We start from the raw sequence: 27,269 nt of genomic DNA, 5'->3' as shown, positions 1-27,269 counted from the left end.
GGGCCCCTAGGATTTTGCACCCAAGATTTACATGGGACCCATATGGGCGATCCCAAATGACACATATGGGTTCCTTGTGGGACCCATCTGGGCAACGTATGTGGTAAATATGTGGGTACTGTGTGGGTTATCCCATATGGGCTTTGTGTGGGGTTTCATCATGGGTCCCACATGGGTATGCCCATACGGGCCCCCTAGGATTTTGCACCCTAGATTTACATGGGACCCATATGGGCAATCCAAAATGACCCATATTGGATCCCAATGGGACCCATCTTGGTAATGTATGTGGTAAATATGTGGGCACCATGTGGGTTTCCCATATGGGCTTCAGATGGGGTTTTAGCATGGGTCCCACATGGGTATGCATATATGGAGCCCCTAGGAATTTGCACCCAATATTTACATGGGACCCATATGGGGGCTCCAAGATAGCACATATAGGTACACCGTGGGTCCCATCTGGGTAACGTGGCTAATATTTTTGCCAACGGTGAGTTTACCATATTGTCAATAGGCCTACCTCATTATGATTAACCACAGCTTGCCCAGCAGCAATGGCAGGAGACACTGGCACACTGAGTTGATGGAAAACTGACATCAAACCTCTGTTATGAGCAGTCCACTTAGCGTGTAGAATGTTTGTTTATTTCTTCGATGAACAGCCCTAGTAAGGTGGCACATCTTCGAAAGCTACCTAAATACCATGTAAACATACTGTATATACACTGTACATCCACCACCACCAATGACCTACACATAGAGAAGTATTGTTCCCCTCAATTCACTCTTGAATGTATGTACTCAATAGATCAAGTATCTTATTCTCAAAGTGGATATATTTGTGCATTGTTCTAATTGAAATCTGTTGTCTTGTGTCCCTCAGCTGAATATAGGCATTCATATAATATTACTTGATAAACAAGCGTAAAAGCTAGAAATGGTGAGATCTTTTTAACAGCTTCTGTAAGGGGAATACCCAAAATAAACGTTGATTGAGTGAATGCAGCAATATGAAAAGAACAGTTCAGTAAGGTTTGAAGAAAATTGCACAATTTTGTCAAAATTTATGCACTTTTGAAATTTAGGCGTTGCCATCTAATTCTCCCTGAACCTGTGCTGCAAACCGCCTTTGTTTTTGTCCATCCAGCTATTTTATTCCACTGTTCTGATTTCTTATTGTGTAGACCTTAAAATGTATGCTGCGTGAAGTCTTGCTGTGTTTGTCCATCTTTTCTCTTCACCAGATCTGCAATGACAGAGGGAGAAATATATTCATGGAATTACAATCTTCATATAAAATGTGTTACACATGTTTTTCATCAGAAATATTGCTAGATTCAATTATTGAGAGATACAGGCATGCAACATTACATTGTACAGTATTTGAATACATGACTGTATAAAGGAATGCATAGTTACATGGGTTTTAAAAATTCAGTATACAATTGTTAGCCTATACTCTTACAGGATTTGTTCGACTTTCTTCATAACTAGAGGGTCATATACGTAGTTTAAAACTATCAAAATGAATAAGCTTCAAAGGGAAAGAGAGAGAGAGAAAGAGGAAGAGAGGGACAGAAATATTTTCGGTGTACATGTATTACCATTGGTTTTCATTTTCATATAATGGAAATAATATCGAATTATACACATTGCAAATGCAATGTATTTCAATCTTCATTTGATTGTGAAACAAGAAAACAAAATCAGTCAAGGGATAAATATAGTTTTTATACATCCAGAGCAAAGGAAATTGCAACAATTACGAATTAGGATAAACGACTTAGAACATTGCAAAATAAGTTACTGCTTGAGGGTGAGTAGAAAGATATCAACTTACACCTCATCTCATTACGAAGATTTTTTTTTTGAATGAATCTTTTAATTCATTTGATTGTAAAACAAACCCAGGAAGATCAAAGGACAAGTTTTGATTATCCGTTAAACAGTAAATGACAGTTAAGATTTAGGAGAAGCTATAATTTGAGTAAATTTTGAGTATAATTTGATTAAGTGAACAGAAAGGCAGACACGGAGAAAGGAATATGTGTACACATAAAAAAAAAAGATTGCGAGTGGTCAATAAATATTTTGGACAAACGATATGAAGTTAAACCTACAATTGATTGCTATTTACTCGATATTGACTACCAGTAGGGCCTGTAAATTAAATCTATTTAAGCTCATAATCTGGTATGATTTATAAACCTATACATGACTTATTTCTTAGAAGGAATTTGAGACATAACAATACACTAGATAGCCTTTAAACCCCCAAACTATCTTACAATTGTACTTCTATCATAAGAGGGAAAATTATGCTTATCAATTACCTCTTTTGAGAAGGAGTAATACAACTTAAACAACATAAACTATTAAAACATATTTACAGTAGACAGAAAAAAATATGCCAACTAGAGCTATGATGACACAAATATCAGTAGGCCTAACTTCTTTTCATATAATTATTTCCAAATGCCACTGCTATACTGATTACTACTGTGAAACGTAGGCCTATATACGTGTGTTTATTTAAAGTGTTACGTACACGTTGTATATACACATCTCTGATAATACAGGAGCATGAAAATCGCAGTTAGGCTTCACTCACTCAGATCTCCTCCTAAATACATTTTATGCATGTCACAGTAAAACTAATTGCAATACTGTTCAGAAGCTAAGACTCTTTCTCACACGCTTAGTATTTGGTTATGGTAACTGCAAAAAATACTTGTGCTTTCCAGTTGTACATTAATAGAGCCAAGCTTTAGGTAATATGCATATATTATGTTGTCCACTCATTTGAGACTGTTTTCTTATGGAATCAGGGAGGTGAGTCTCCCTGATGGAATGTGACCTTTGTGACTTTATAACCCAAACAACTGACCACAGCCTTCTGCAGAGATGCTGTGGAGTTGGGGAGGTTGAATGACCTTGCAAGCTCCTCATACTAAGTACCGTACGGTGTGGGTGTGTTTAGATGGTTCAGGATTGAATACTAAAAAGCTGTATACTACCAATACTGTGTGGGACGTGTTCATACCAAACCATTACACAGTACTGCGCATAAACTTAATTCTCCACTTGGGCTTTTGTGGTGAACCCGGAAATAGCGAGTCTAGTTATCCTATAGTTAATGTTTCCATTATAATATGTAAAAACGTAATTTCTGATTTGATATCATCATAATGCATACTTTAAACTATGAGTGAACTGCAATTAAAATCACTGATCGAGTGCTTTCATCAGCTCCCTTTGTTTCAATACATCTCACAGCTAGTGTTTTCCCTTATTGCAATTATTTGTAAAATTCTGTATGCGTAAATGTTTTCTCAAATACTGTTACTCCATTTTGTTTAAATGAAACTCAGTGATCTGAAGTATTGAAATGAAAATGAAATAATGCTAAACAGCATTAATTTCTATACACAGAGTATGAGATTAAACCCCAAATCAAATCTATAAAGCAATATTTAGAATTAAACAAAATCATATGACATAGCAGGCCTACAACCTTTGAATACACCTATCTTCATGTATAATATTCTATGGATGATCCATGGAGGCAACATGCTCACATACCATCCCAACTTACATATTTGTTATTGCCTTTATAGCTTGCCGAATTGGGATTATCTTTTTCAATAACTTGCAATCAACATCTTAGGTACTTTAAATACAACATGCTGACAAAAATAAGTTTATCTACTTACCTAAAATGAGGCGAAGACAGATGATCACCAAGCTCTGACTGTACTGAAGGAGATCAATCAGTCCTAATGCCAATGCATATACTGCACTGCATAACGGGCATGAACCGGACCCTCTTTTCAAATTCTGGGTCAGTTCCATTTTCAGGTAGGGGTGTTATGATGAGCAGGTGGGTTTACCAAGTTCATTCCCATGTAAATCCCATATGGGCATTTGCATATCTTACCCAGATGGTTCTACCCAGGTTGACCCCATATGAAACCCATATAAGCATTTACATCCATTCCCCAGATGGGTTTGCCCAGGTCATTCCCCTATGATACCCAAATAGATATGCTCATCTATTCCCCAGATGGGTTTGCCCAGTTCATTCCAGTATGGTACCCACATCATCTCCTACCCAAATGGGTTTGCCCAGTTTATTCCAATATTTTACCCACATAAATATGTTGATCTCCTGCCCAAATGGGTTTGCCCAGTTCATTCCCATAAGGTACCCAAATAGATATGTCCATCTCTAACCCAGATGGGTTTACCAAGTTCATTCCCGTATGGCACCCACATAGATATGTTCATCTCTTACCCAGATTGGTTGTCCACTTCATTCCAATAATATGATACCCACATAGATATGTTCATCTATTACCCAGATGGGTTTGCCCAATTCTTTCCCAAATGGTAGCCAAAAAGATATGTTCAGCTCTTACTCAAGAGTTTGCCCAGTTCATTCCAACATGGTACCACATAGATATGTTTATCTCCTACCCAGATTTGTGCTCAGTTCATTCCCATATGGTACCCAAATAGATATGTTTATCTCCTACCCAGATGGGTTTTGCCAAATTTATGCTCATATGGTACCCACATAATTTTGTTCATCTCTTGCCCAGATGGGTTGACCAGTTCGCTCTAATATGGTATAGATATGTTCATCTATTACCCAGATGGGTTTGCCTAGTGTTTTTTTTTTTTCATAAGGTTCCCAAAAAGATATGGTCAGCTCTTACCCAGATGGGTTTGCCCAGTTCTTTCCCATATGTTACCAAAAAAGATATGTTCAGCTCTTACCCAGATGGGTTTACCCACTTCATATCCATATGAAACCCATATGTAAATTGACAGATCTCACACAGATCGGTTTGCCCAGTTGTATCCCATATGGTATGCATATGGGCATTTGTATATCTCATCCATATGGGTTTGCTCATTCCATGCCCATATGGAGCCCATATGGGCATATAGGCTACATGTATTACACAGGTGGGTTAACCCATTTACTTCCCATATGGAGTCCATATGGGCATTTACATGTACTGCCCAGACCGTTTTCCCCATTCATTTCCCATGTGAAACCCGTATGGTCATTTACTTATTTTACCCAGATGGGTTTGCCCAGCTCATTCCCATATGAAACCCATATAAATATTTACATATCTCACCCAGATGGGTTTGCCCATTTATTTCACATGTGTAACCCATATAGACATTTACTTGTTTTACCCCAGATGGGTTTCCCCAGCTTATTCCCATATGAAACCCATATAGATATTTACATATCTCACCCAGATGGGTTTGCCCATTTTATTCCCACACGAAACCCACATGGGCATTCACTTATTTTACCCAGATGGGTATGCCAAGCTCATTCCCATATGAAGTCCATATGGATATTTACATTTATTACCCAGATGGGTTCACCCAGTAGATTCCCATATGGTATGCATATGGGCTTTGCATATTTTACCCATATAGCTTTGCCCAATTTATACCCATATGAAACCCATATGGGCATTTACATACATCTCACCCAGATGGGTTTACCCATTTTGTTCACATGTGTAACCCATATGGACAATTACTTATTTTACCCAGATGGGTTTGCCCAGCTTATTCCCATATGAAACCCATGTAGATATTTACATATCTCACCCAGATAGGTTTGCCCATTTATTTCCCACACGAAACCCACATGGGCATTCACTTATTTTACCCAGATGGGTATGCCCAGCTCATTCCCTTATGAAGCCCATATGGATATTTACATTTATTACCCAGATGGGTTCACCCAGTAGATTCCCATATGGTATGCATATGGGCATTGCATATTTTACCCAGGTAGCTTTGCCCATTTTATACCCATATGAGACCCATATGGGTATTTACATATCTCACCCAGATGGGTCTACCCATTTTTTTCACATGTGTAACCCATATGGGCATTTAACAATCTTACCCAGATGGGTTTGCCCAGTTCATTTCCATTATGATACCCACATGGGCAGTCCCATTAAAAAACCCATATGGGTTATCCCATATGGGTCTGACGCTAAATACATATGGGATTCACCCTAACCCAGATGGCCCACGTGGCCCGGAGTATGCCCATATGGGTCCCATATTGGCATGTTACCTGGGAATATCAAGAAAATATAAAGAAAATACTACAAAAATCCATTTTTCATGAAAATTACAAAATCCATCAACTTGATATTGACATATGTTAAGGGTAGCAATTATTCCCCCTGCTTTCTGAAAGCGGTTGGTCCACTGCTCTTTCATAATTCTAGAAAAGTGAATTTTTGTTGAATATCCTTTATATTTTCTTTGTATTTTTGTCCACTCATACGTCATATCCTCTAGTAGTCTCCTCATCCAGCGGTTCCAACACCAAAACTTTAAAAATTCATAACTTTTGCATCGATTGTCCGATTTCTCTCAAACTTTCACTGATGTGTTCTACTAATGTTGCTGCTTTCACTCAATCCACATTGCTCTTTGGGTTTACCTTCCCTTTAACAACTTTACACCAATCGAAGAAGTTAATTCAAAGAAGTTGTTTATTGGATAATACATGCATTAACCTTTGAGATGGCAGGGAAATTGACCAATTATTTTTTTTCTCACTCTGTCTCCAGCTACCTAAGTAATTTGTGTCATATTTCCTCATAGCAAGTAATTCTGATGATCTCTACAAAGTACAATCAACACAAGAGACTTGGTTCTATTCAAGATTCCAGTTTTGTCATCAGAGACCTGTTTTCAGGGTTTAAATTTGAATCTGTCAGTAAGTCTGACAAGTTGTCATGGAAACAAATAAATAAGGTAAGTAAGCTTCCTCGATACTTAAAAATCACTTCGGTGTCATCTGTTTCGCTTGTTGCCTAAGTGAAGATGACTGGTCACTTTTAGTCATCTGAGACATAGCTTGCCACCTTTGAAAACTAACTCATCTAGTGACTTATATCATATCTAAAATTTCTACCTGTTAGAGGCCTACATGAGGTGCACAGAGTCTTGTGTTTTTAGTGAGAGATACTGAGGGTATTAGGAGGGAGCAAAAAACTTCACTTTTGCTTGCATGCACGATAAATGACGTTCATTTTGGTTGGTCAAGCGTGAGTAATCTTCAATGTGCCACAAAAAAACTTCAACACTGGAGTGAAAATAGACATGAGAAGTCAATGTGGTCACTGTGGCTACATGAACTTAAAGTTCCCACCACAACCAGACACGGCACCTGTTAGACCTACGGGATGTTGTTTGTGGAAAACCCTAGTGTGAGATGATCTAGTCGAATGGGAATGTTCCACAACACAACACAGCTCACATCTGCTCCTGCACATGACTTGTCAAATCTAAAGTGCAGATGGAAACATCCACACTACCATACAGAAGGTGACTAGGTCCTGTGGACACTGCATCTGACACTAACAAAAAGGCCCTCAGTTCTACTTCTATAAGGGTCAGTCTGACAAATGATGGGTGCTGGCAAGCCCCCCCCCCCCCCCCCTTATGTATAGAGATAAAGTGTTGCGTGAAAGGACAGTACAGAACTAGTGAAACACAACTCAAGTACATGGGATTTCCCTTCATTTCCCATGAGGAGAAAGTGAAGAGGTTTAATTGCCCAATACTTTATAAACAGGTATGGATGACCACCCCACAGGGGCACAAGTAAGGTACATGTATATCATGCTCTTTAAAAAGAGCAACAACAACAACAACAAATCTTCTCTTTTCATATGAACTGTCATACAGATCAATTCCCTGACATGAAAACTATAACCTGCGTAGAGAAATCAATAAATTTCCTTTTGGCCCAAATTTACGGCAGGTCATTGTGAGGCTCTTTAAATGACTTTCGACAAGGAAGTTACTCATAAGTCAGTGGTTGCATTTAACTGTCACAAAATCATAGCAAATAAAAAAAAAATAAAGAAAGAATTTGATTGATTGCTACCATTCATGACAGTCCTGAATATGAGACCTCAACATTCCTATAAAAGAAAGAGAAAAATGCTTGTCTGTGTCATAAAATTTCTACTTCTTTAATATCTAAGTATGAAGAGGAGAAATAAAAGTCAAGGATGAAAATTTCATGACTGCTCTGGATGTTTCCTGTTCAATGTCTCATTCCGATGGGTTCTCTGCGTGATAGCTGGAGAAAGAGATAACATGTCGGGTCTTGCCAAGGTAAGTTGGGATGACAGGAAACGAGAACAGCAGTGAGCCATGTATCTTAACTTCACCATGACGTAGACCTGCACAGGAAACTCGGGGCCCAGGTGAGACAGTCTGTGCCAAGTCAGGACAATTTTTTTTCTTAAAGGGCCAACATTAAGAAAAAAGAAGAAGCCTCTCCTAGCCTTGAGATAAGAAGAGATATGAAAATTTATTTTTCTTTTTCATCTGCTACTAAACTTTATTTTAAGAATCTAACTTGCAACAGCATAGATAGTAGCATTACAGCTATCTATTTTTGTTAGAAGAATTTACCTATTTCCTCAATATTCTGTTATTTCAAAACACACTATCAACAAACTTTGACAGGTACTTCATAAGTTGCCAAAGGGGATTTTTTTTTTTTCAATTCAGTTTCAAGAGTTCCTGTCACATGTATCATCATAAATCAATTGTTGTAATTTGTTTCTTTGTTGTTATAACTCTGGAAGTACAATTTAGCCTGTCTCCTGTTTCAGTTTACAATGCTGTCAATATGACAGCCACTCCCCACAAAATACTAATAGCCCCATTCAGGAAGACTCTCAAATCATAATCCATGTGACCTGAATTTGGAGCGGAATTTAGAGATTGGCTGGAAAAACATGCTCTCAAACAAGAGCACAACTAGAAGAGAAATAACTTCCATAGAGAAAGATACAGTAGAGACAAGGTGCAGAGTACAGATAGAAATAGGACAGAAACATAGAAAAGTTTGTTTGGGGTGACCAACACAGAAAGGAACAACAATTGTTTCTTTCTCTATTTATCTCTCTTGAAATCAGGGATGTGTGAGATAATACATGGGAGAAAGGTATGTGAGGTGTGTCCGGGTTATGGTGAAATCCTCCAGTTAATCAATGATGAAAAGCCAACAGACCTTTAGTTTCTGAAATGCAAAGAGCCAATGTCCATATAACCTCCTCTCCACTGTTTAGTACTGAAGGTAACCTGACAAAAAGTGGCTACACCACAAGATACGTGCATTTAAAGGGTGTGTACAGTTCTGGTTGAGGTGAGGATTTAGCTTTTAACGTTTTACGAGATATTCAGAACCACTCTATGAGTTGTCAAAGAGCATGCTATTCTAAGAGGTATCATAAGTTTATTTGATGAAAATCGGTTTTGAAATGGCTGAGATATCCAAAAACAAGGTGAACAAAGAGATCCTAATAAAAGGCGTAGCCTGTCGCCTTTTATTATAATCACTTTTTTTTATATCTCAGCCATTTGAAAACCAATTTTCATCAAATAAACATCAAATCCTTCTTAAAATTACATGCTCTTTCATATTTCATAAGAGGTTTCTCATTATCTCACTTAGGAATGTTCAAAACATGAATCCCCACCTCAGCCAGTACTGTACAGTCCCTTTAAACTCCCATGGTCGTGCATAAAAACAAAATTGAAATAATGTCGCGCCAGTCAATACACTATCAAGAAGAAGAAAAAAAAAAACACCTACAAGGAACTTGAGTCTCAAACACAAGGTAATGCGACACGAGACAGAGAACCTCTGACAGATCTGCTATCTCTACTAACCCATTGAGGACGAGTCCCGAGTATACTCAGGCAAGTGTCTATGGGAAATGTGTGTTGTAGCAAAATCAAATGTCCTCAATGGGTTAAAACCTGAACACACTTCTTTACCTGCAAAACCTGACTCACTATTACACAAAGTTCAGGATATAGTGTGTAGTGTGAACACAGCCTTGGATCTGCCCCCTACATGTATGCTCCATTTAAGCCAAGACTCCGTTGCCTATGAGATGTCTGCTCCATTACATCCCACTTGCACTGCCCTTGAAATTCATAAAAGGTGGAAGGGGAGGGGCTTCGGCTCATATCCTACCCCACCCTGGAATTTCTGGGTAAAAGGGAACATCAAGCACAGGCAGATAATGACACCCTTTTTAGGATCGCTGAGTGACAGAACATTATAGGGTAATTTTGATGTGTGTGTGTGTGTGTGTGTGTGTGTGTGTGTATTTGTGTGTGAGGTATTCTCTAAAAGAAATTGGCTTCTTGTTGTCTTGAGAGCTTTTTGATCCTTCTCAATAATCAGTGATAGCTTTTATTTTGCAGCTGTCAGGCAAATTTTAGAGGAGATCTTCTTGTCTGATTGGAGCAATTGAAAATTTAGAAGTACGCATCAATCATTCCAAGAGAACAAATGGAGTATGAGAGGTTACAGGGCATGATTAAAAAAAAAAAAGATGCATTCTTACTCAAGGGAATAGAGATAAAAACCTTGAAAACAGGCTAAAACATCACTGTTATATGTCAACATACATCATCACTTACTGGCATGAGATTATGTGGGGTCCATATGGGTAAAACTGGAAAAAAAGTGCTAAAAGTTCACAAACTTGCACTTCACTCTTTCAAGGCCTCTGGATTCCTTAAAAAATGCCTTCTCTTCTGATATTGTCGAAATCTTCATACTAAAAAGGTTGCTTGTACTACCATGCAGATACTATTTAAAAACTGATGCTTTTATATTTTATAACAACATTAAAGTATGCTGCTTTAATGCAGAAAAAAAAAACATCTAATTTTTTTTTTTTTTGTGAGGGAGAGAGCTAATAATTACTACAAACAAAGTCATTCAGTTTCATATTTTATCAAAAGGATGATAATATATAATCAAAAGTCTCTTCACTACTGTAAAAGTGGAAATGTTTTGAGGTGTTCATTTTTTAAAATCTAATTCAATTTTACTTCATTGATTGATTGATTGATTGATTGATTATTTTTTGGGGGACAAACAGGACTAGCATGAAAATAAAAGCATGTGATATTTTTGCTTGTTATATGTACGACTATGTAATGTCTTGATTCCTTGGAATTAAAAACACCCAAAGTCATCTTGCTCAGTAGAGCATGAAAAACTACTACTCATGTGAAACTATCCACTTTTGCAGCGTATGACCGTAACTGTATAACAAAAAGATTTGAACACAAGAATTCCTCTCTAAGACAAACCGAAAAAAAAAAACCATTTATAAAGTGGGTTTCTCCTTGATCTTTTCAAAGCATGTATTACAAAAGGAGGGCCTAAATTACTGTTCTGTAAGATATAAAGCAAGATCAGATGCTGTTCCCCTCTAAGATGGTTGTTTCTGTCATCCTGAATATTCTTGGCTTGCTTCACATCTGCTGCGTCGGGAGAGAATCGGCTAAAAATGGCTCACGGCCTGATTGATGGAGGATGAAGGGGAGAAGGGCAGGAAGGATTTGTCAGTTTTCAGCCAACTCAGCCCAAGCATACAAACCATGTGAAGAGTTTACAGCCATCACGCCCAACGCTAACTTGACGTAGGGGGGAAAAATCCCAGGTCTAACCCCTTCCCTACGCCCTCTGTTTAATAGATTCCTACAGGTCTCAATGCCTGAAGGTCTTGGCTTTAACCACTTAAAATCCCTGTTTGGGGAAAGTGACATAGATATGGCAGTTTACATTATTCATCACAAAACTAGCCAGCTTGGAAAGAAATGAAAGAACAATGCTTCCTCCAGGGTTTTGGACTACTGGGATTAATGCTCTCCTGCTTTCATCCAAGTTTGTCTAAAGTTTGTGCTTGGTATTGTAAGAACAGAAAAGGAATACACTTTAAAGGGATGGTACAATACTGGTGGAGATGAAAATTGGGCTTTAACTTTTTTGCGAGATACCAAGAAAACATTTATGAAATAGTACAGAGCATATCATTTTAAGAGGAATTCAAAGTTTATTTGATGAAAATCGGGTTTGGAATAGCTGAAACATCCAAAAACAAAGTAAAACAGTTTCTTTTTGAAAGAATATCAAATCACCAGTTTTGCTGGATGAGCTTACACCATCAGATCAGGATAGGGCATCGGTTATATTCAGTTATAATTTTAGTCATATTTATGTTTGAATTCAGAGCATTTTTGTGTAATAATGTATTATTTGATAATGTTTGTATCTGTTTTACATCGATATAGCTGATTCTGGGTGCATGCACTGGTCAAGGAGGAAGGTCTCGAGACTCGGTGATTAAGTTTGCCTTTTCCTCCCCTGGCAACCAGCAGCATGCACCTGGAACCACCACAATTTTCATATCATGTAATACGATTTTCTGTTTGTATTTTATGTCAACTTGTATTGTATATTGAATTGCCAAATAAATAATAATAATAATAATAAAAACAAAAAGATCGTAATAAAGTGTGGGTCCCACACTTTATTAGGATCACTCTGTTTTGGATATCTCAGCCATTTCAAAATCAATTTTCATGAAATAAACGTTGAAATCCTCATGGAATAACATGCTCTTTCATATTTCATAAGAGGTTTCTCACTATCTCACCAAAAAATAATCAAAGCCTGAAGTTAAGTCTCAACCAAAACTATATGATCCCTTTAACTGCTGAAACTAAATTTCCCTTCAGCATTGAAAAGGCAAAATTTTCCCCACTCTTCCCTTTCTGAGAAAGTTTAGGACATCTTCCGGCCGATATCAAATCATACAGATCTGTATGATCGTAAAAATCCTTCATTGTGCTTTAATAAACTGATTTCTACATCCAGAATGAAACCCCCCTCCCCTCCATCCTGCCATCGCTCTCTGAAATTTCTTGGAAAAAAGAAAAGAGTCCCCTCCCCCTCCCCCTCCCCCCACCAAAGCACTCCAAATAATAACAAATAAAATGATATATGTAAATAAAAAATCCCACTCCCAGGAACCTCAAATTCTCATATTTTTTTATCTATACACAATATACGAGGTCATATGATTGATGCTGTTAGATGTGCAGCTATCATGTGAGCTATATTTATATGCAAATGGATTTTCACTCCAAAATAACACAAGGTATAGCAAGGTAATACTTGACACTGTGGTACTGAAATAAAAAACATGCAAACTTACCAACAAGCTGGTATTTTAATTACCAGCTGGTATTTTACAAGCTGGTATTTTAATTACCAACAAGCTGATATTAAGACTATAGTTTCAAGATGGTGACTAGCACAGAGGACTGCATCGATATGTCACATTCTCAGAACATTCCCTAACCTATATGTAGACATGACTCAATGTTGTAGATAAGGGAGAAATGAAAAAGCTCATAAATCCCACAGTGGCTCGCTTGTAACGCGCTCTAAAAATCACAATCTTTGCTCGACATAAACGTGACACAGTGCACGTACCGTTCTTGGCTTAAAAAGTTATTTTTTGTCTGTTTTGGAGGCTTGCATGATATGATCACTGAAGCCTGTACGGCTCACCAAGTCTAATTCTATGATCTGATTGGTTTGATTCAATTTTCATATCACACTACATGACGAAACAACAGGTAACTGCATGATATGTACATTACGTACACAGTAAGGCTGGATAACACTGACTCAGCTCTACTTTCATGAACAGCTGACTTTCCGTGGTCCGTGGGATGGATATTGATATGAATGTCTCAGCAGAAAAATTGCTACTAAATCCAGTTTTTTGATGGATTTCAAGGAGGAGGGAGTTTGTCTCCGAGAGACAGAGACAGCTAGGAGTAAATCCTAATGGAAGACACGCTACCGGCTTCCTCTCTAGACCAGGCTGTCTCCATGGAGAAAGGTCGGAGGGAAATCAGAGAAGATCATGGACTGACCTAATTTGGTCCAACATTCCACCCTACAGCCATGCTGCATGTGTTCTTCACCAAGCCTCTGTGCACTCGCAGGGCAACCCAAATGCCGGGAATTAGGCGACCTTGGACTTGGGAGACGAGTGAATTACTTTGACATCCAGTCAGAAGAGGTTAGGAGATGCCAGTCATTGGAGGGGAATTCACACGATGAGTGCAGGAGCAGTTAACACTCCAGCTGATATGACACATTCTGCACATGGGACTAACTGTAGCTTGTCATTTAGGTATTCTTGATGAACATATACATTGAAAACATATGTTTGGATAGAAAGAAAGGGAGCAAGAGAAAGAGAGAGTGAAAAAAAGGAGAGAAAAAAGAGGGGGGGGGGAAGAATGACAGAAAGAGAGTGAGGGGCATGATTAGGAGAATGAACATAAGAGTTGAGGCGAAAGAATACAGGAGAAAGAGATACATCATCACAGATAGAAGAAAGGAAAGTTCATGGAACAGGCATAAAATTCCCCAAGTATGGTGTAAAATGAAGAGAAAGTGATGACTAACTGCTGAAGTTTGCGCAGAGCTACAGTTAAAGGATGCAAAATGAAGAACCAAAGGTAAGTGACTAGAAGAGAATACATCTCTCATGGCAGTCTTATCATTCTATCTGAAGACAACACTACAAATCTGATACTAGCTCCAAATATATCACTGGTTAGCATTCCTATCATTTTACTTTCCTCGATTTTCATACATGCCAAGAGCAAGAAGCCTATTTCTGTCCTAAGAATCAAACCCTTTAGGCTCACTCTTCCTAATACGGAATAATCCTGGACAGCAGTATGATATCCAAAATGCCCTTAACAGGAGTTAAAAACTAGAGACAATGGAGCATCGAGAACAGGTAGAAACCACAATTCCCTGTCTGCCAATATTTCCAAGCCTCCGTGAGCACGTTTGGGATGCCTGAATTACACTGACCTAGCAGGTTAGGCATTGAAAACTCTCATCGACTTCCCCCTTCGACTCCTTGGAGTGAAAAAATCTTGAGAAGAGGTCTTTGCTCCCGGGGTAACCACAGACCTTGGTCTTGGCTACGAGTTCCCTGAGGAATCCCAACCTTGGGTCCCACAGACTATGATGAGTGAGGTGACGCTGAGATATTGTTTGGATAGAAAGATCCTGCAAGGTTAAGCGGTGTCAGTCCTCTTAACGTGGGGGGGGGGGGGGGGGAAGGAAGGGGTCTCCGTGTGGGTGTTGACACGGGGGAAGCTCTCCTGTTTGGTGACCGCACCCCTCCATCACCGTCACGGAACAGCACATTTTATTTTCTTTCATATTAAACAAGGAGGGGGTCACAATTTGGAGAATGGTTATCGTATATGATACTGCGAATGAAACCGATATTACCTGCTTGTGAGGTAACATATTAGAAGAGTCCAATCATGCATTAATATCATCAAGATGGCGATGAAAATGAAAGATATTATGATAAAAAAGGTCTCCACAAGCCAATTTTTATAAATTACCTGAGTGAAAGTTGCCTTGTCCCAAAATTTGACCGTCCCATCGGAGGAAGCAGACACGATGTGAAGTTTGTTGGTGCCGAGACGCGTCACAGCCGACTTGACCTACAGAGATAAATGACAACAGAGACAAAAAAAGAAATCATCTTGAAAGTGTTTATATACAATGCTCCCCATGCCAACACAGAACAAAAAATGGGCACTTTAAACTCTTATGAGTCAGCAGTCTCCTTAAAGCAGGAAGGAACCTGCACAGAAACAGCATTGCTTTCTGTGAAGAGAAACAAGTCTGTAGGGAAAGTTATAATATTTTAACTACAATGGGTGCAAGCATGCCATAAGAATTCAAAAATCACACTGTGCTCACTGAGCTTAAGCAGAAGAAACAAAAGATGCTTGAGTGAGTTTTTATAACTTAAGAAAATAGAGCAACAACAAACATTCATAATTTTGTCCACATTCAAACACAAAAACACTCTAGATTTCAGAATTTCTCATTGCATGATGACGTGACAATTTTATCTTCATACTATTTGGGGTGAAAATGAATTTGACTTTCCACATTCATTATACATATTCTGTCTCTGTGAGCTAGGTGGCTCATGCTAGGAATTGAGTGAATAAAAAAAATGACCAGTTTGTTGTTGGCTCACAGTAGAACTCTAGAAACCTACAAGGACTGTGGGAGAAGGGAGGTGTAGGCTGTCAAGCCTGTAATCTTGCTAAAGCCTTGCCTCCTCTCTAGATGATCGGAAGAGTTAAATGAAGAGGAAAAAACATGTAGCTCGCTCATTACAAGTGGATCAGTCTTGCCTGATATAGCACTCTCAGGCCTATTTATAGCAAATAATGGTAGGGTAAGCTAATTCTGATTAAAACCCAATGACATAAATCCATGTTCTACATGCACAGCCACAAAACTAAGCTAACACAAAATCTTCTCCACAAACTGAAGAGAGTACGTATATTTGCAAACCACAAGCTACACCCATCCTGAAAATAAAACATTTCCCCTCAATTCAAAATCATTACCACCTAATCTTTCATTCACAAACCTTTTACTGACACAGAATCACCAGACAGAGATCACTCCTATACCTGTGATATATTTTGATGTATGTATTTGTTTTCATTCTGGCCCAAAGGGGAGATGACTTCATTTTGTCTGCTAGTCACAAAGGGAAAAAGAAATGTATACCCAAGGCTGGCAACATGATGCAAACACAAAAGTATGAAAATGGAGAATGTTGCCATGGTAAATCTGATTAACAGTAAACTCATAATATAAATTTGCAGGCACTTTGTTTAGTATTCCCAAAACTCAGTCATTTATGCAACATACTGCATCTTCACTGTTGAAAAAGTAATCATTCACTACCCCTCTAGCTGATTTATATTTTCCCTGGCTATCTATTTGCTCATTATGAGCTTCTCTTCCAGAACTATTCAGGCAAAATTCACAGAACATTCAGAATCCACTTTTACAAAGAGTGTAAAAGGATTACAGATAGACAGTGGCGCTAAGAGAGCTTACAATGCACACGGGAACCAGACATAGGTAAACACTGAGCTGAAATCAAGTTCTGCCTTTCTGAATACTGGATTTGTTTGACATACAGTGACAGTGTGTAATGACAATTTGTCAAATCGACACTCACTGTCACTCAACAAATGTGGAGATAAAACAACTCCTATCTCTTCAGACTTTTTTGTGTGACTTGCCATTTACTGCCAACATCTGTCTAACCATTATTTTCCCCTTGATTTGTTGATCTAAGCATACAGCTCAAACACAATGTTCTCACTCACTGTTCACAGTGCACTATGTCAAGTCTAGATCAGATCCATGTCAATAACACAAGAGCTTCCATCTTCTCTTTACCCTGAGATGTTTCTTGGTTTTGTTTTGTTTCATTCTTTCCTAGAATAGCCACATGGAGTGACAATTGGTCATAGATGGCACTTTTTCACAGAATGTTTCTTAATTTAACCAGGAAATCAGTTTAGGATATCATCATTTAACTCTGCCAGTCTTTGTTGTATCTTATTCTGACTAATAGTGAGTTACTGTCCTTCCAATACGACTCGCGAATCACGACAACATCTATGCTAATGGGGAAAGTCCACAGGAAATCTCCCTTGGTGGTGGTGATGATTATGACATCCTGAGCCGATGGGGAAGACTGCATCGGAGGAAGGAAGAGCGGAGGAATCCTGTCTACGGGGACAATGCTGACCAATTAAAATGTTACAAGAGGTCACAGGAGGTTGACAAATGGCAAGCCCAGCATGACTTCCAGTAGTCTGGTGGAGTTCAAAGGCAAAAGACCCAGTTTAAACTAAAATTGCCAAGCCCAGACAAATGATTCACCAATTAAACAGGAACGGACATCCCGGATTGGTTGACACAGACACTCTGACATTTTGGAGGAAGGGAAGGAAATTCTTTTTATATCCTTGGTTAAGTCACAGAAGAGTTATTACACAATTCATTTCTCTCTTTGGATCAAGCAAATGAGATTGGAGGTTTGAACAGGAGATTTTCCAGCATAGGAAATTCTCAATCATTATTTGGACTTCCAGCTAGCTAAATCAAGCTGCTTAAGAAGAAGTGGAGAAATTGCAACAACAAAAGGACAACTTTCATATGATCGAAGTTGATACAGCCTTTTCATCCTTGAGATACAACACATTGATCAGAAAACCTCTGCACCATTGACTCCATCTGACCAGCCACTATCCACTCTGGTTTTCCTCACAGACACAAACAAACAACCAAACAGAGACTACTGTAAAAGTGGAAATTTTCGCGGTGTTGAAATTTTCGCGCATTTCGCGCAACCAGAAACTAGCGCGAAAGTAAAAGCACACAAATATTTTTGCTTGCCATATGTTCCTGTGCGTGATGTCTTGATTCCGCGGAATTAAAAACTAGCGAAACTCTTCTTGCCCGGCCAAGCGCGAAAAATTAGTCGCACTAAAATATCCACTTTTACAGTAAAACCAACAATCAAACAAACAGACAAAAACAAAATAAAACACAAACAAAACAAAAACAGCAAAACCAGACAAAGGAAAATAATGCGTTGAAATACAATCACTAAAGCCTAGCCAATACAAACAGAACACTTTGTAGAAATAAGTATGTTCATTATTACCTCCTTTTTCATTGCCATGTGGGTGTACCACAAGACTTGCAAGCATCTTCATGGAAGAAAGGAAAGAGTCTTGTGGAGGATTAAGAACAACTCTCTATTCAGAAGAGGCAAAATTCCAACAACAAAAAAAGTCCTAAATTTACTCAAGAGCTTGAGTCACTAAGCTTTTCCAAATCTTATCTTTTTGATCACACATCATGTTCAGATTATCATACTTTAAACCAGGGAATAATCACCTAAATTGGGCTTCCTATGGGGATGTAGCAACAAACAAAGCTATAACAGGTCTAGTCTTAGTATGCAGACTCCATGAGACGGTAACAAAGCAACTTCATTGTTGCAATGACCTATTCACAATTAAGTAAGAGAGTAAGATAGGAATATCTAGCCATACTGATATTGGAGTTCTGCAATGCATAATTTTAGTATTTTCTGCAATTTCAACCATATTTTGCAATTTATTTTACATGATATTTGGCAGCAAACGTCTAGAGCAAAGTTTGATCTGCACAGCCCACGAATCAGCAGGGAGATCAATGCCAAAAAAGTGTAACGAGACATCTGTCTTCGTAGAACATGTGTGCTAGACAGCCAATAGCTCAGGCAAGCCCCTCCAAGGAATCTTACGAGGGCCCCTGGTTCTAATGCTGAGAATTGCTGCCGATTTCCACATAAACTGGAGATGGTAGATTATGAAAAGTAAACAACTGCCTAGGGAAAGCGAGGAACGTGATATTCATGATTTGAACAGGGATAAACTATGATGCATCAAACTAGTCAAAATGAAATGCACAGAATGAGACAGGTTTTGGGGGAAAGAAATCAAGAGCAAAGAGCAAGGAGAGTGGGTGTGTACATAAGAGAAAAGGAAAACACTTAATTCACACGGAAGATGACTTATGGTATTACCAGCAACATACAGGTATTGGGTTTGTTAAAGCAGAGAAAACAGTGGGAGAGAAGGTAGGGTAGAAGGAGGAGGAGGAGGAAGAAAAACAATAACAATACAAACAAAGGAGAGGATAACAAGAACAAGAACATGAAGAACAAGAAACAAAAGAGAAAAAACAGAAAAAAGAAATATAAATGCGTATCTACTTTATACAACAGGAGATTTATCATGGCGATTTATGTAATTGGTGTTTGTAACGAAAAAAAAAAAACATCAAATAAATTCAGAAATAAAAACAAACATAAGATGATGAATGCATCAGAAAATATCATACTCCAATGAATCACAGTTTGAAATAAGTGACCCTTCATCATCTAGCTAGCCAGCCAAATGGAGATTTAATGGGCTTTTCTCAGGGTCACTGGACACCTTAAGCACTTGTTTCCTTCCTTAATTATTTCCTCTTTTATCCAGGTTTTTTTCTCTCTAAAGACTATCGGTTTATGGCCCAGGTCTGCTTGTTGACCCATGAGGTCATAACCATCACATGCAGCAAAAAAGACAAAAACATAAAGAAACCCCAAAAGAACAAACAGCAAAAGTAAAATATGAAAAAAAAAATCAAAGATAACGATAATGGTATAGACAAAAATAATACAATAAAATGGAGGGGGGGGGGGTGGTGGCCAATATGACTGTGCATACATGAAAATATCTGCCATAGAATACTGTCCATCACACATCCAAGATAATAGAGGAAATCCAATCTTTGGATGTCCAGACCAAAATTAAGACATCAGGAACTAAGCTAACAAGGTTTACGATAGATGGGACTGTTGACACACGGTCATGATGTCTGGACAATGTCAAATGAAATTATTCCTTGCGGGGCAAACATTTTGTCAGGAGGGGAAGTCCTCAGAGCAGCGAGTAAGAGTTCATCACACGTTTGCCTTGGAAACAGGTCACCCTGAAAGTCATGTTGAACATGAATCTTCCAAACTCTTTTGAAACCTGGCAACCTTCTCTTAATATTGTCCTCCACTTGATGGTCACATGTCATCTCAGGCTGTGAATGTCACTATTTGGTGAACTAGTTTATGCTTTAGTCACATACATTTCAACTGAGATATGTATCACCATTGGAGGAGCACACCATTCACTGAGAAGACTGCAATGTGTAACGAAAGTTAATTCAAATACTTTGCAAAAAATTTAACGCTATGAAAGTGGCTTGCTGCAGGAATACATACATGAATAATATGAATGAGAATTTAGAGTTTCCCCTTTTTTTTAAAGAAGTAATGTATTCAAACTATCGATAAGCGAACCTGGATATGCCACAGAAATAAGAAGAAATATGCGTGGGAATTTCATACCTAAATAAAAAATCTGTTTTTTCACTCGGGTAGTTAACAGAACTGAAGACTAGAATGGCTGCTGTTATGAAAGAAATCCAAAACCATTTTGTCCTTATTTTTATAGTTGATACTGCAGAAGGCGAGCAAGCTGTTGTACTGTTCAAAATAATGAGCAACATGACAAGAGGACAATATGTTCCCATTTGAAACTTCTGTTCACTAAAAATGACAGAGTGTATCATCAAATACTGTGTACTATCTGAAAATCTGCATCTTAATTACATGTTCTATGTCTTCTGCACAGCCATGAACCATTACAGGTGGGCTTTCTGAAACTAAACAGCTTGGCTACATGAACTAGCTCAAACTGCAGAAATGGTCATAAGTTGCAGAATGCATTACTGTCCATTTGGAGGCAGGAAAGTTCAGAGCACACAGCTAGATCATCAATCACTATCACGTAGGTTTGTGGCCACCAGTGATTGCATCCAAGTTTATTTATAAACACTTCTCACTCCCTAGTGCCAAAATGCGAGAAGGCAGGTAATAAGGTAATAACGTAATTGATTTGATCAACAAGGATGATTCAGTAGACCTTTGTTTGGGGGAGAATCAGAGATGGGGCGGTCTATTGTGAGTTTGAGTGTGTGTGTGTGTTGTCTGTCTGTCTGTCTGTCTGTCTGTCTGTCTGTCTGTGTATTAGAGCAAGAGAGTGGGAGCAGGAGAAAGAGCAAAGTGAATGATCAAGCTAGACAACGAAGTGTTTTTGTTTTTCTCCCAAGACAATATCGTGAAACACGCATATCTTGCCCCCTGTTCAGACGCAAGCCAGTTTATACCAAACTCGATAAAGAAACGACGTATAAAGAATCACCATACAGCCGACAGACCGTTCAGACGATAATGTCGACCGTTCTGGAAAACATCATATAGATGTGCAGTTTCCCACTGCGCATGCTGTTATCGTCATGAGTGACAGCTATGGGGTCACCTTTCGTGCGTGCTCCCATTAAGCCCCCCCAGTTATACCGCTCTATGGTTGCCTTACATTCAGACACACAATGGACACGATGGAATGCTGATTTGTTATCGAGTTCTAGTTTGAAATGATGCTCTGAACGTCGTTTCATTATACGTCATTTCGTTAGTCAGCGTTCAGACGTATAAATTCATCATATAATGTAGCTACACCAATTTGGTATAGCTATACCATTCTAGTTTTAATGTTTTGTGTCTGAACACCCTGATAGTAACTTAGTAAGAGATCCTCATGCATCGAGTTATATTTAGAACATCCTCCTCCTTCTTCTCCTTCTCTTCTTCCTTTTCATTCTCCTCCACCTTCTAGAGAGACATGGCAGTCACACATGATGGTCACGCACACACAAAACACGCTGCTTCCTGTTCAATGGGAATCCAGCCCGGATTACTCCATGCTAAATTCACATCCACACTAGGATTTAGTCTGTGTCCCTACAATGCCCTCAAATAGAATCTCCCAAACAACGCTGCAGCAGCATTATCTACTGTGATCTCAGTCACATTGGTTTCCATGAAAATAAAGACTCCAAACCAAGACACTGCTTCCGTAGCTTGCAATTTATGTTGTCAGTCTTTCTTCTACGGCAGCTGAACAAACACTGCCACGCTCAAAACTGATTCTTGTGACAGCTGACCCGTGCTATCATACTGTCTTTTGGTAGAAGAATGAGTCATTAAATCAACATGAATCAAACTAAAAAAATTGGAGCTCATAAGAAATATTAGTGTGTCATCATAAACATAACATGTATCCACTAGGGTAGCTACATACATAGAGAGAAATTTTGTCTGACTCACAACTAAAATTGGCACTGGATTGAAAATGAATCTTGTGATTTTTTTTTCCCTCTGTGAATAAATAGTAAGAATTGGACTGATATTTATCATACCTACAGAGGATACATTTTTTTCATTTGATATAAAGGACTATATGCAGGAAATGCAGATGAACACACAATTTTAAAAGTATCAGCTGAAACTAGGTGTAATTCATCAACAAATCACAGGACAGATTTTGCCTTGATTCAAAATTTCAGCTCATTTCCCTTGAACTTATGATAAGATTCTTATCACTTTCGCTCAAGTGAAATTCGGGTCAACATCTATTAGAATCCAATGATATTATTCATTCCTCATAAGTCGGTCAAATGAGGAATCACTGACGTTGGTGAGTCTTATCGCTAAAAACCAAATTTCTCCATCATATTTGCCTCCTTGAAGCTAGGTGCATCCAAACCGAGGTATGCAGATTTAAACGGGGTCTAGCTGGAGCCAGTAGGTGATAGCATCAGTGTTGTTTCCTCTCAAAAGTCCATGGGCATCTTACTTTAGGTAGTCTTAAATCGGAGCACCTGCTGATGTTCTGACATCACTTCACAAAGTTTACCCCCCTCCCCTCCCAGCTGGACCCTTATCTCCTTCCCACAGGACCAATGAATCCTAACGGCAGCAAATGGACCCTGCCTCTCTGACGCCGCTAGACACTCGCCGGAGAGCAGGTGGAAGGCCTAAGGGTGCTGATTGCACTTTATAGGAGGGAGTTTAGGTGGAGAGGGGTGGGACTTTGGAGGGAGAGGGTTACTGGAGTAGTAAAGTAGTCCTATAAGGGATGATATTTTCAGAGAGGAACATACAAATTATATCTCACGGGTTCTTGAGAGCCGACGGGGCATGAAGTGTAGCTGGTAATTGGAGGTGGATTGATAAGGGTGTGCAGTTGCTTCCTACTCCTGGGTGAGGTAAAATGAGGTCTCCCTCCACAAACACTCAGCTCTCATAGTCCCACCTGTGCCTCTGTGTGTCGCAGATGGAGTTGATCACATTTTCTATTGCAAATTATTTTTTTTTTTTCTGTTCACATAAGTTTTTTTGACATTTAATTCTTTCATCATATGTAACCAAACAAGATTCCAGAAATTAGAGTTAAGTTACTACATCCCATATCAACAACAACAACAACAAATTATCCAACAAACTGAAAAACATCAGATCTAAAACTTCATCTTGAAGTTCCATGTTCATCAAGAATGTATGCATGCTCAATGTCTGCAATAAAATCCCTTGTTTCTTCCTCATATACATAATTTATGATGAAAAACAGTTTCATCTTTCATCAAAGCCTTCAACCAAATTAATGAAATTAAAAGCAATCAAATCACAGTCATGAAACGTGATATTTGTGGATATTGCCCAATGGGAGACATCATCTAATTGATTAAACACTGATAATCTCATCATGTCTCCAACAAGCTATGAAAAACATCCCAGGAAGTAGATCCTAGAAAGCTAATCCCCACAGGCAAAAAAATCAATTTGTCATTTTCTTCCTCACAAAATTAGTAGGCCTAATTTGTTATTATACATATAGATGAATATGATACATCAATAGTTTTTAATTTCTTGCATTGTATTCTGCAAAATTTGTACACCATGCATCTGTCAATCCCTAAGAATTAACTAGTCATTACAATACATGCACAGACATAACTCACAGTTATGTGATGGGATCATTCACTGTACAAAATTGCAAACTATGTAATCACTGAGTGCTTATGGGCACTTTTTGCTGTTGTTAAATTAGTTGCAGAAGTTACTAATGTAAAATACTTTATTTTTCCTTCACAAGCAATTTTTTTTTTCTGGGTTCAGTTGACATAATAGAAGACAAAAGACATTTGTCTTGAGACAATCTTAGTGCAATAATTCATACTTCTGAACATCTCACGATAAAGCCATATGAAAGATGAAGTGATGTTCAGTGCAAAAAATTACCAAGACGCAACAAGCAACAGAAACAGCCAGGAATCAAAATGTATTGCGATGCTGGCAAAACATGCGAACTGGAACAAAATTTGACCTATGATGCACCCCATAAGATGCTAAATCCACATAAATAAATAAATGTCAAAGAGTTTCAGAAGACTGCCAATAGAATCATTGCACATGCCATGCCTTATCCTTTCAATCTCATTTGATAGGCATTTGATCCCATAGCAGTCATATCTAATTCTGGGCATATCAAATATCTCATTGGACTTTGCCACTCAATCTCTCTTGTTCCCTGGAGGTGATTATTTGAGCCTCTTCAAACTTCCTCCTTGTACAGGGGCTACCACAGCAACTGTTGCCTAGCAACAACAAAAGCCTCCTTCAAATCAATAAACAGTAAAATATCACCAGAAGAATCTGCTTGGACAGAGTACTTTGTCTTCAAATTTGGGTACATCTTTTAGACAGAATATAATATCATATTATTCTACCGATGGATGCACATCTTATTCATTACACAGTTCGGTTAATTTTTATCAAAGGCTATTCTACTTATAACACATAAGAGAAAGATAAAAAAGGGGAATATAAGAGAGAAAAAAAAAAACCCTAAAGATAATCTGACAGAGAAAACAGAAAGAATTAATAACAGATGAGCAACAAAGAAACAATGCAGAGAGTAGGAGGAGGAGGAGGAGGAGAGAGAGAGAGAGAGAGAGAAAAGAGATATCAACTTCAGGGAAGGCAAGCATGTGGTGTTGAAACCACAATATTGACAAGCATAATGTAAACTTGTTCAACCTATTACAATGTATTCCATCCGAGATGATTTTCAATAATTGACTGGGGCCTATGTACCTTCTTCTTTTTTTTTTTTTTTTTTGGGGGGGGGGGTGATTATTGTCAATACATGTAAATGTGTTCCCTATTAACTAATGAACCAGGTACTATAATCATCATGAACATGTCTGAATCCCTTGTGAAATTAGATAAACTGAGGAAAACTGGATGGCATACTACTAGGAAAAACTTGGAAATGGGCAGGAACTGGTAGTACTAAATCTAAAATGATATTTAAGATCTATGGTATTATGTAGAAGGGAATATCAAGGATGACTAAGATAATGAAGAAAACAACAGCGCACCCTGCAGGTTCTTTAAAAGATTTTAAAAGAGAAAGAGGGAGAAATAAGCACACAGGGAACACCTTATGGAATTTTTAAAGTCACTGATGATTTTTCAATAAGTAAAGGTGAGAGGACAAACAATGAGCATGTATAAGGTAGAATACAAGAAATTGATAAAAACAAGGGAACTTAAACATGTATTTGCTACAGAAAGATACAGGTTAGACAAGAATGAATGGATTTGCTAAAAAATTGACATAGATCCCTACAAGTTGACAGGTAAAAGGGCAGATACGATGAAGAAATTATTTTTGGTACATATAAACTTCTGAAAAGGGATGAAAGATAAAATAGATGTCTGGAGGTTGGGAGAGGAAAGAGAGGCAAAAATGGGGGATTGTCAAAGGTGGGAGAAGGGGGTGGGAAACTTCACTACAAAGGATGCAGCTAGTAAGAAAGTATAGAGTGATGGGGGCCTACAGCAAGGGAGATTCAACAACTCTCAAAAACCCTCAATATAATAGCAATATATGTACATAAAACAAAAATCATTTACGCCCTTGCTCCTGTAACCCAATCTTTAGCCCTGGCACTGGAGGGGTGAGATCATGAAGAGAGATATTGTCAACTCAGGAAATTTGTTGTCAACGGACGACATCCTGACTGGATGAAGGATGGGGGGTTATTTCTTCACAGGGAGGTCTGTATCTGTGGGTCATTGATACCCACCCTGTGCATGGCTTTCTCTTAAAGGCACATTCCCTCCCAGATGTCACTCCTGGTCTGTCATCACCGGTGGAGAGAACCTGACAACATTCCCTCATGTGAAGCAGATAACTGCATTCTGACACCACCACAAACTCTGCCGGGAGCTGGAAGGCACCTCCTCCAGCCTCAAATTACTCCACACAAACATCTTGGTTTACACTCCACCCAAACACTGCCAAAATTGACATTTTTCTCCAACTCTACATGCAGGAACTGCTTCAATTCAAACACTTGAATAACTAAAAATATCAATGTAAACCATTGCTCATGCTGGCATACCATTAACACTGGAAAGTGCTGGCCACATTTGTATTCTTTTTTTGTTTTGTTTTTTGCAGCACTTTTTTGTTGTTAAATTACTAAGAGATGAAAGTAAATCTATTACACACACAACTGTGATTTTTATTGTGATCAAATCATCTATATAATGCTCATGATTTCCTGAAAGAATTTACTCACAAAATTATGATGTAGAGACTATTGAGTGATGGGATCAACTTGTTAGACAAAATCATTCTCCTTACCAAAAGCCTAGGAATGAAGTCAAAGTAATAGAAGTGGGGTAAAAGAAAATCATTCCCCTGTTTGGAACTCTAGACTTATCTAACTTCTGCACAGAATTCGTATTTGATCACGGCATCATTCTGTCATTTAACCTTTGAAGGCATAGTGACTTTGCCAATTAACATGGGCTTAAACCATCATACACAACTCCATTTGTAGAATTAAAGCTGCTCATATATGGAAAGATATTCAATTTCATGCTTCAGATTGAAATGAAAAGAGAAATGGCATATTACTGCATGATTAT

General features: G+C 38.4%; 1 protein-coding gene across 1 annotated transcript in view; it reads right to left on the bottom strand.

Annotated features, from left to right (window-relative positions):
* Positions 1–27,269, bottom strand: part of LOC140238337 (telomerase protein component 1-like) — an 88,797-nt gene that overhangs the window by 11,034 nt on the left and 50,494 nt on the right. The window contains exon 50 of the mRNA XM_072318270.1: positions 15,346–15,447. Within this exon, the coding sequence (XP_072174371.1) occupies positions 15,346–15,447 (102 nt within the window). The remainder of the gene's footprint in view (positions 1–15,345; positions 15,448–27,269) is intronic.

Source organism: Diadema setosum, chromosome 14, assembly GCF_964275005.1.
Source record: "Diadema setosum chromosome 14, eeDiaSeto1, whole genome shotgun sequence".
In the NCBI taxonomy this organism is placed as follows: domain Eukaryota; kingdom Metazoa; phylum Echinodermata; class Echinoidea; order Diadematoida; family Diadematidae; genus Diadema; species Diadema setosum.
This window is presented reverse-complemented; position numbering and strand designations above follow the sequence as displayed.